General features: G+C 31.5%; 1 protein-coding gene across 3 annotated transcripts in view; it reads right to left on the bottom strand.

Moving 5' to 3' along the window:
- Positions 1-906: 906 nt before the first annotated feature.
- The window catches only part of LOC100165797 (inositol-trisphosphate 3-kinase B), a 375,342-nt gene continuing 364,430 nt past the window's right edge, over positions 907-11,818 (bottom strand). For 2 of the 3 annotated variants that reach the window (XM_029487408.1, XM_029487406.1), the window contains exons 7-9: positions 7,541-7,709; positions 7,366-7,437; positions 907-2,350 (exon numbers count right to left, since the gene is read on the bottom strand). In XM_029487408.1, coding sequence (XP_029343268.1) covers positions 2,099-2,350; positions 7,366-7,437; positions 7,541-7,709 — 493 coding nt within the window. In that variant the 3' untranslated portion in view covers positions 907-2,098. The remainder of the gene's footprint in view (positions 2,351-7,365; positions 7,438-7,540; positions 7,710-11,818) is intronic. The other variant, XM_029487407.1, reaches the window with a different exon arrangement.

Genomic DNA, 11,818 nt, shown 5'->3' with positions numbered 1-11,818 from the left:
ATTCTTAGAATTTTCGAAATTTGTAATTATTAATTTTGTTCATGACATACCTATTATGTAACCACGTTTTTAATTTCTCTTCAATACACATAGTACCTATGTTGTACTATACGACGCTTTACAGACAATGTACGATATTTATATTTTATATAGGTAATATAAATTATGCAAACGAAAAATCAACAATTTACAATAAGTTACATACAATAAGTTTAATTATGATAAGGTATAAGTATAGATGTGGCTGTATCGTAGTCTTATCACAATTCGTTTAGTTCACACAAGGATGACGAACACATGTTTTTATCAGCGTGTCAGATAGGTACAATATTGAGATTGATTACGTCATATTTTGGCCGTTGAGTCACTAAAAAAATAATAACTAAGGAAAAACACATCATAACTATATACTTACACATAGTGCGTTGAAAAGAGCCGAATATCTACGATGTGAATATCAATCAGGTGAACGAAATGATAATAAAATGCAATCGTTTGAAATATAAAATCATAACCAAAAATATTATAATCAGACTTGGATTACCAAATCATAATTATCTTAGTTGTGCATTTGAAAAGTTTCAAAGGTTTGCCATCACTGGTATACACTTACATTTCATTATTATAATAGTTTATATTTTGTCGCCCAACGTATGTTGATGTAATTAGGACGCATCACGGTGATGTCGTTTCGATTTTCCTTGTTGTCATAAAACTAGTTAAGTAAAATAGTTTTAGAAAAAAATTAACTTTTTAACAACTTGATTAAACTATAGGTCACACGTATCATTACAACGTTATAATTATATTATGGCAAGTTCTGATGCACCGTCTGATATGTCCTCCGCAGATCAGGAAACTGAGAGCATCACTGAGAGAAATTAAAACAAAAAATAGAACAACGGGTAGAAAAATAGGCGATAACGATTTATTATGTACACGTGTGCGAAGTGAAATAAAAAATAAAATAATATAACAAGGGTTTCTTTTACAAGTCTTATTTAAATATTCTGTACACAAAAAAAATGTTATAATAATAAATAAAAATATAAGGAGAAAAAATTATAATAATATATAATAAAATCGAAAACACACACACACACTGTAACGGGAGAACGAAATGAGGACGTCTCGTTCTCGTGCGGAAATAAAAATAATGTATAGGTACTATTATTGTTATTATTATTATTATTATAATTATTATTGTCGTTGTAACGTGGGTAGAAAAAATTATTATTTGCGTAATACATGGACAATAAGGGTGGTGGAAGAGATAGTGGAGGGGGTTGATTATAATATAAAGTTTAAAAAAAAAAATAATAATAATAAAAATAGTAATTTAGTAATAGCGATAAAATAAAACAACGAAATAAAAACCACACGACACTGCAGTGGATAATTGATTGATGTATTACAAAGTTATTATGTTATCGCACGCATAATATAGTAATTATTATATCATAATAATATATACACACGTCATATACGTTTGGAATTAAAAATGTACCTACGTTTAAATAATTAATATATATATCATCTGAGAATCACACATAGTAGTCCCATTATCGTACACGTATTTAAATATAATAACTATTATTTTATATTATTGGATTTCCACACAAACACACATTACCATAATATTATTATAATAAATAATAATATACTATGTGTATAATATAGTACATATTATAATAGGCATATTACACAATACACCGCGATGATGTATAATTATATAATATTTATTTTTTAACGTCTATAATAGATCATTGTTTTAATACTGATGGCAAATCCTCTGGTGCGCCATAAACGGTTCGGGGGTTGGGTGGGGGTAAAATAAATTACGAAAACTCGTCGCAATCGAAACGAACTCTGCAATAGGTATGCACGGAAAACGTCGGCATTTTGTTTGTCATCGTAAATCAAGTGTTATTTAAAAAAAGATTTTTTGGAATATTATGCGCCAGACATTATTACTATCACACATTGTCGACGGGGTGGGTCACGTTATTCGCAGGACCGCTGAGTGGGTCGCTGGAATCGGATGACACCGGTGAGTGGGTCGCCGCACGAGTCGGGGTACCGGCGGCGTCGACGGCATTTAGGCGACTTCGGACGGGGCCGTAACTTCGATGAGCGTGACGGGAAACGCGGTCGCGGCGTTCATCTCGGTGAATATGTCCAGCAGGTTGTTGATGCCGATCAGGTAACCGTCCTCGTGGTTGCCCACCACCCACTCGGACGTGTGGTTGATCCGGATGTCCGACGGAAGTATGAGCGTCTTTGCGAAGTCGATAAGCCATATGTTGGCATTCTTGCTGTCGTGCACGAACAGCAGCGAGCTGCCGATCACCTGCGGACACAAACGCCGTCATAATTATATTAATAACTATAATAATATTATGTTATCAAACGAAATAAAATGGTAGCGTAAGGGTGTATAAGTCCATGGCTTAAGTATAGGTCGTCCCCTTACGCTGTCATTTTAATTCCTTTAATTTATAAGAACCCTAAATTACAGAAGCGATACGATTAACTGCCGCCCGATACAATAATATATTCACACAAAATTAACTAAAAAGCCTATATATTACCAACACATATCATGTAAGAACTGCAGTTAGTTAACTGTAAACATTAGAGACACCAAAACCTTTCATATTACTGAACTCCGTACGACTACGATAGAGCCACCTACGACTATTGTAAAACTTAATTTACCTACTTGTACCTATTTGAATATATATTTAAGATCATTAGATAATATTATCTATCTGCTCCTAGCGACGGTAATAATACCAATAGAGTCCCACGGCTCTCTGGATATCTAATTATATTTAGTTGGTCATCCCCAACATATTATCGTTTCATTTTTTTACAATCAATTCTTTCAAAATATAAAATTCACGTATATCATCCAATCAATAATAATATAGTATATTAGTACAGAACGTCAGAGGATGTTTTCGAGTGTTATTACTGTCTGACATGAAATAAAATGAATCGAACAAATGCATTTTATTGTTAAATAATAATAATAATGTGAAACGCGATGAAAACAGTAATACATAATGCATTTGAATTAAACATTTTATTTTATGTCACACGACATACGTACTCAAAAACACCCTCCCCTCTTCGAACATTGAGCTGAGTGTGTTACTACTTATCGTGTGAAATACTCGATTTTTTTATACTAAAGTATAAAAATACGAATTTACGGTAAAGTGAAAAACGTTATTATAATAATGTAAATAACGTTCGAAGCGAACGAGGTCAAACATTGTACAATAATAATTAAGTTTAGTCAGATTCGACAACTATAATGAAAATCAATAAGTCAATAACCATTGCGGAACCAACCAATAACATTTCAGTAAAAATAATTATGTCTAAGTGAATTTTTATCCACGTTTATAAGTTCAAAAGTAATTGGTCAATAGTTCATATTTTGAGCGGTGTGTTACCCTGGCACCCTAATATCAGAATATTCACTCTTTTCTTACCATGCACTAAAAAAATTTGAAAGAACTATTTACCACCTGCAGTTAATAAATAATTCGTTCTTAAATATTTTCCAGAAATAAACAAAGTAATGTGGGAAAAAAATAAATTTTTTAAAACTTTGGTGCTGTGGCATTCCAACAGATACATTTTTTCTGGGAAATATTTAGGTGCAAATTATTCATTAACTGCAAGTGGTAAATGATTCTTTCAAATTTTTTTAGTGTTTGTACAAAAAAAGGTACAAATAATAAATATGTACAATTAATGGTGAGAAAATTTTGAGTACCGAGCTACCCAATTCACACTTTATCGTTGAAAAAATATTAAAACTAATTTTTTGTCCACACATTAACTTATTATTTTTGTTACAGATTTGTGTTATAACAAGTTATTTTTACCTAAAATCGGTACCTCTATACCTACTTAAGACATAATAATAACTATTTATAATTTAAATTAATTTGGATTAAATGTTTTTTGAGAAAAATTAATTAACCAATAAAAGTTTTGGAAAACATGATTTCACGTGGCCCCTTAACTACGTAAAGTATGCAAGCAATATGACACCACGATATCATTAATTCGACGAGGCGATTTTTCATGTTTATTTTTTATAACGTCAAACGTGTTTTATTGTTTTTTATAGTTACGTCTTGTCGGACGGTTGTCATTTTGTAAACAGTATAGACAAATTGTTTTTCACGACAACTACCTACACAATAATAATATTATTTGACTGTTATGCTATTTAAAAAAATAAAAATACGCCGTATAGTTTGCAGACCAATGGCATGAAACGTCACGTCGTTTACCATATTAAGTAAGTTGGTTTAGGTTAGATTCATAAAAAAAAAATGAACTTTACAACATTTTTAAAACGGTATTATCGTGTCGAATGTCGTCGTTTAAGGTGTTTGTGGTACGTACTGACTTAATGATAAATAATTAATATAGATTACAATTTGTTTTCGTAGGTATATTATTAAACAAAAACACGGACAAAGCGGTCGAACTAAAACGCATATTTTATAAATATTATTATTTCTTGTGTTGTTATTGTTAACGAGATAGTATATCGGCGATAGGCATTCTTATAATACTTTCATCGGTGAATATAACAATTATTATAATATTCACGTCACAATCATTTTAACGTATAAGTTGTGCATATACCAGCTGTATACTGCGCCTATACTGCGTATACCGATTTACTATACCTATATTAATTTTTTTTTTTTTTTATTAAACATAGTGTATTTACAATCTATACAAAGGTATAATCAGTAAGTATGATGACATAATAACAAAATAACATTAATAACAGAAAAAGAAGGCTCCCAGCAATGCCACCTGACCAGAAATTAGGGTTTTAATTTTTTTTTTTTTTTTATATTATATTTTTTAAGTATTGAGCAGATCTCTTGGCCATTGCCTTTTTAGCCTTCTAGGTATAATTGAGGTAGAGGATATACATTTAACTATGGGATTTGGATGAGCTCGAAGCTTTGAGTGAAATTTAATGCAGTAGGATTTGGCTAAGTCGTTGAGGGTTGGTATGTTCAGGTCTTTGTGGAGGTTTTTGTTGTTGACATACAATGGGGCAGCGGTTATTAGGAGTAGACATATGGATTGGAATGCTTGCAAGGTTTTAGTGTTAGATGGTTTTGCTGGCCACCGTATTTGGATGCCGTAAAGCCAAGCTGGACAAATTATTGATTTGTATATTGTGAGTTTGTTGGCTAGAGAAAGTTTCGATTTTAATATAAGTCTCAAAAGATGCAGTCTAGAGTTTACTGAATATTAATTATTACAGTTTTGTATTTAAAAATGTATCATGGGTCGCTCCATTTAGATAATTTGCTTAACACAGTGATGTGGAAGAATTAACTCCACTCCCCCCCCCCCCCCCCCCGACCATTGATGCAACTATAGTGACATGTAAATTGTTTTCTTCAATGAGGCAAAAATTGGTTAAGAACGAGTTTTCTGCAACAAGATTTCTAAAATGTATCTATTCTTAATATTGGTTATTGAAAGAATTGATGTTGTCAATTAATTAATGTAACAATGACAACATAAAATTAAGACCTTAAACGTTACAGCCTCCCCAAAAAATTGGTCTTCACGCACTATTGTTATACGGAACTTAAATTAATAACAACAATAGCCACGGTATTTGAAATTTAAATACTGACAAGCCGATGAACGAAACTTATAAAACTATCGAAAACCGTTTACTACATATTTATAGTATAATCAACATTTCATTAGCACTATTGGGGCGTTATCGGTAAAATGCAGCCGGATGCAATGTTTACTTCTATCACGGCGGCACTGCCAAGACAATAGAATTTACAGCCACAACCTCACCTTTTTGATTTCTTTATTATCTATAATGCACGCAACTATCATGTTTGTTAATTATTAACTGTGACAACCATGCATACAGCACAATAATATGACTGTGTGTCTGTGTGTAAAGTTTGGGGGACAAAACTGTCCAAAGTACACCAAAAGTATTCCAATTTGAAAAGTTATTTTCAGAATTTGTAAGTTCATCGGAGCTAAGTTGTGGGGACTAGTTGTAGCTCCTCCATTGATTTAATTTCGGTCACAATTTAGATCTAAGGAACTTACGAATTGGAACCCCGTGCAACCACACCTTGATACATTTTCGTAATTGTACCTTCTTATTATGAACAACCTGCTATGTAACGAATAATATTTTTTGTTTTTGAAAAAATTATTTGTTTTTAACGTCCAAGTAGTAGGTATTTAAATTCATGAACACAAATACTTTTACTCAAATACTTTACTAGACTGGGGCGGTATCGGAGTGGACTGTCAGCTGCAGACGACGTTAATAAATTTCATAGGTATGTATCGAAGTGACAATTTATATTGTATTACTTTAAGGCCTGGGTAATTATTGTCTATCTCCTAGAGTGAACAATACACAAACGCGCGAGTGTACAGTATAAAACCACGAACTAAAAGAACCCGTTTTACACGAAATTTGATGACGACAATCTGGCATCGGTCCACGAACAAGCGATTGACGCACTAAGAGTTTGAAAAACTATACAACAAACCTTTGAGCTAGGAACCGGATTAAAGACACGTTTTCGAAAAACTCATAAATATTTCCTTCGACGATTGACTACGTTTTCAATATTTTTATGACGAATTCAGAGGGTAATATTACCTATGTTGTAAAATGCAATATCTAAAATCGATTTTTATTTCTCTAAATAAATAGTTTAGTACCTCTCTACTATGATATTATAATATCCCTGTAGTAAAAAATACTTTTTCTCGTAGTTTACTCAAGTATTTGAGACACATTTTAAATACTATTAATATTTTTTTACCAATTGTTAAATTACATTTACTTAGATAGGGTTTTTTTCGTCATTTATTCCCTAATTTTAAATATCAGTAAAGTTTTGTTTGTTAGTTATAACAACTAAATTTAAATTATTTACAAAATAGTAGTTAAAAATGATTATTAATTCTAGTACAAGTTAGTACTACGAGTTATACTACTAAGTTTACTACATTTAAATAAAAATGTTCGCTCAAAACACCTATCAGTTATATTAGCAGCGGCATATCTAAAAAAAAAATGTAGAAGTGATGGTTTATTTTTACAATGATTCGAAATATTTGAAATTAAAATAAGGAAAACAAGTAGGTATTTGAAGAAAAGTGTTCAATACAGTCGAATAGTGTTTAAAATGTATTCAAACACCTGTTTAATACTAGAAAATATAATTTAAATAGGTACTAATACTCAAATACTTTTACTCAAATATTATAACACAACATCGAATAAGTGCGTGTGTGGATTTCGTGACAAACCTCGTGCGTGGTGAAAAACTTGGAGTCCAACAGTATGTCTCTGATCGCTCTCAGTCGGTTGATGTACTTGGGCTGAAAAACACGATGTGCGCGAAAAGCGCGGTCATTAAAGATAACATTGCATTGCATGTGCAGGATATAATATGGATAGTATGTTAATATAGGTACGACTCACGATTACATGTGGGAAACCGGCGACGAAATCTCGAAACGCTTCGATCACCTGGTCCCGGTTCTTTGTCGTCTTGAAGTCTTTGCTAGATTTACCGTCGCTTTTCTTGATCCCCTCGATCCGGAAGCCCAACGTGGCCGTCGACGAAATCGTCTCCCTCCAAACCATGTACCTGTGGACGGAAACGGAACGGATTATAACGATTATTTATTGTGATACGCAATCGTATCGACGCAGTACCGATACACAATACACATAAAGGTCGTATAATTGTTGTGGGTGTCGCCATAATAAACACCACATAGATTATAACGGAATTCTGGGATCAGTTTTTTTATTTGAGCACGGACAGCCTTTTTGTCTTATAGGATCGTTACCATACAGATTATTTCTGCTTGTTTGTACCATCGTACGTTCGAACGTGCATTTTTAATGATTCGTGCAGTACGGGGATTGTTTGTGAAGGAAACAATAATAAGTCAATTATTTTCTTCACTCGTTTCTAGAGGTAAATAGACTTAATGTATTGCGCTGTGGAATTAATCTAGCCTAATGAAACAACGGCCTGATATAGCGCACTCAAATGACATACGATTTTATCTAAAAAAGCTCAAACATCTGACCATATTAACTAAATAATGATTTTTGGAACTATTTTTTTCTAATTATTTAGATTTAATACTATTTTAGGAGTGTCCTGTACAATAAAATCGAAATTCAAAAGAGAGTTTCGGAGTTTAAAATGTTCTTACCTATATATTAAGAATTAGAAAATCTCCTTATAATAGTCCTTAAAAATGATTTTTATAAAACTATAAGACAGATGTAATATTCAACCTTTAACATTTATTATACAGTTTTGAAAAATAGTAAAATGTTTAAAGATTAATGATATTTATTACTATATTCAAATTATCATTGCCCACATATGTTCCAAACCTATTACGTGAAGCTATAATATTATTCCAAGTACACAAAGTGAAAAACTACTCCTTCGAATTTGAATGTATAGACACATCAACATATTTTATAACGAAAAAAAAGGTGATTCTCTTTTGGAAAAAATATGTTGTTATTGTCACAGGATACTTCTTAACCGATATTAGAAATCCGAGCGTATTTGAAATTATTCGATCCTTATAATACAGGTGGGTTTACTTGAAAATTCCTAAAATCAAATTTTGAACAAAACAATAAATTATTTAAGAAAAAATTGGCGATGAGCATGCTTGGTGGTGAACCACCATGGGACACCCATTACCGCGGGTATACCGCGCGCGGTCACCGCATCGGTTATTATGTACCTAGTCTACCCTGCCCATGTATCGGCACATATTATAGAGATGTTCGGTGTTTTCATCGTTGTAATATTAAATATTACAGGTACCTACGTAACAAAATATATGATATATTATCATAATTATACGGTATACCGGTGTATGAATATTTTATTTACTCGCGTTTGAGAGGCGTACTACACCTATATGATGGTTAGGCACCCACGTAGACGGGTTTGCGTCGTCGTGGCGCCGATAGACGAGCCATATAAAAGCGGTAGGAAGACGTCCGGAAACGGAATATTCGTATCCAGAATTTCGGACGATATAATGCCTGTTATATATTATTATATGCAATACAACTGTCCACGCGGTCGATTTCGTGCAATAATAACGCGGTAGATAGGCATAATCGTGACCTATAAGACTTTGAGCGGACGACCCAATTATTTATGTAGGTACACGATAACTCGACGGCAATAGTCTAATGTCTATAACGTAATATTATTCACGTAGACAAATAAAATACAACATGTACAACGATGTTCACATTGGTGTTGTTTATCGTATATTGTAAACAGTGCCACAGTAAATTATATATTCTTACACACGCGTATAATGTGTATACGTCGCACTATAATACATATTAATATTATGTATATTGTGGTATATGGTATATCATACCGTGCCGCACTTAATATAGTGTAATATTATGTAGTTAAATATATTATTATTACTATCGGTTTTTTTAATTAATGATAGCTTTGTAACAAAAACATATTATTGAGATAACAAAACGAAAAACGAAAAAATTATAATATCTACCATTAGACAGAATATTATATCAATAACAATAATTTATTAGTAATAACTAATAAACAATAAACGTCAAATACTATGTAACGTAAACAAATAGCTACATTAAAAATAATTTTGTGCTTTTTATTTGACCAATGACAAAATGACATTTATCATTATTCCAATTCAATTGTATTCATTGTTTTTAACCTTATAACAACGAACTATCAAAGTTGACTATCTAAACAATATTTCCCGAATTATTGTACTGGGTTATTTTGTTATATACAATGTATTTTAAAATACATTAAAAACGTATTAATTAGTATACATAATTCTGTAATTATTCAACTACCTAATCTTCATGTTTTTATGTTCAATGTAATCGGTGTTCACAGATTTTGTTTTTAACGTGTTAAAATTAAAACTACAACTTGAAAATAATGTTTAAAAAAATAATATTTAAAGTTAAACGACAACAAATCAAATTAACAGTAACTTTAAACTTAAAAATTGTAAGTATATGCACATTGTTTTAATATCAAAACGGCCAAACAGAACGTAAAAACGAAATGTATTGTTTTTAAATGTAAACGCCGATTATTATAAATGATAATATTATATGTATTATAATAAAAGTACCTATACCACGAGATCGAAAATACGTCATTTTTTTTGTCGATATTTTGTCTGCTTGCCGCCGCAGCAACGCACGCATCGTCCGTATGGAAGAGGTATACCTACACGCCTAATTAATTATTACAAACTATACCTTTATTATAATAATATTATACACTACGGCTATACAACAACACGTATCCGTACAAATAAGGCGAGATAAAAGATCGATAGTAATAATAATAATACGTTACGCGTGTATAATATAGGAGGTATACATCTAACGTAATTTCATATTAATGTACGTTTACGGTGCGACGTCTTTATAATATCACGTGATGAATACGCGCTCGCACTCGAACCGCATATTATACAGAGTGATTCGCACCAAACAGCAATCACCCCCATGTTTTTTCCTTCGAAAATAACAATTGTATCGTTCAAATTCTGATTTTTAGAATTTTTAGGTATATTTTTAAGTATATACTTACTAATGACTTAATTTTCGAATACTTGACTACTTAGATTTCATACTCAATAGAGTGAAATTTTTTTTCTTGCAAATCTTGTTAGTTAAGTGGAAAAGTTTTCGAAAATGTTGATGTATTCAAATCGATTTTCAAAAGATTATTTAATTTATTATTATTTAACGTATTTAACTTTGTACACTAAGGATAATAAGTCCACGATAATATGTGGAAGATATGGAGGCTCCATAATGATTTGAAAATTATAGTAGATGTTAATATTAATCTGTCGACATTTTATACTCTGTATAATATTTCCTAAGTATACTACGTAGGTACCATATTAAATATAACATGTATATTTTATACTTTAGTAAAAGCATGTTTAAGGACTAGGTATTATCCTTACAGGTACCCTATACTTATCAATAATCCCAAAATGCCTGCAAACCTAATATCATCATAATAAAAAAAAAAAACCAACAGCTTCATAATTTTAAGTAAAAGTAGTTGATTTTTATTTCAAAAAAAAAAAGTTTGTATCGCAAAAGATTAAGTATAAGAAAAAATGATCCTTGATCATACTTAAAAATTCCAAAATTCATTATTAAATGAAAGGAAACAATTATGGTGAGCATGCCTCATGAGTCACCCTGTATACACCCTTTAGGCTATTCGATTTTAAATAGTCGTCTGTGGAGGAAAAATATACGTAACATAATTATTTTATTATATTATTACGATAAAATAAATTATTCGAGTATAACGATTTATTTTATATTATTTTGTCTTACATTCGAGACGCCGCCGCACCTGAGTTGTAGTCTGTTATCTTTGTCGCTCTTGATCACATGCAAACCAGTATAATACATATCATATTATCATGATTTATAACATCACTTCGAAAACAAGCTGACGCGGTCCGATGATTAATGAAAATGGTTATATTATTATTAGCATTGGTGCTCTTCTATTTTCATTTTTTTCGTCGTCGAAATCAAATAATTTCACCCCAACAATAATACCTCACCATTATTTTTCTTTCTTTCGTAAAAAATTATGTAACGGGATATTGTGTGAAATCGTGCCCAGGTATCGCATTTGAATATGTTTTGACCTTA

Source organism: Acyrthosiphon pisum, chromosome A1 (genome assembly GCF_005508785.2).
Source record: "Acyrthosiphon pisum isolate AL4f chromosome A1, pea_aphid_22Mar2018_4r6ur, whole genome shotgun sequence".
Classification (NCBI taxonomy): Eukaryota; Metazoa; Arthropoda; class Insecta; order Hemiptera; family Aphididae; genus Acyrthosiphon; species Acyrthosiphon pisum.
The sequence above is the reverse complement of the archived record's forward strand: the minus strand, read 5'-3'. Positions and strand labels throughout refer to the sequence as shown.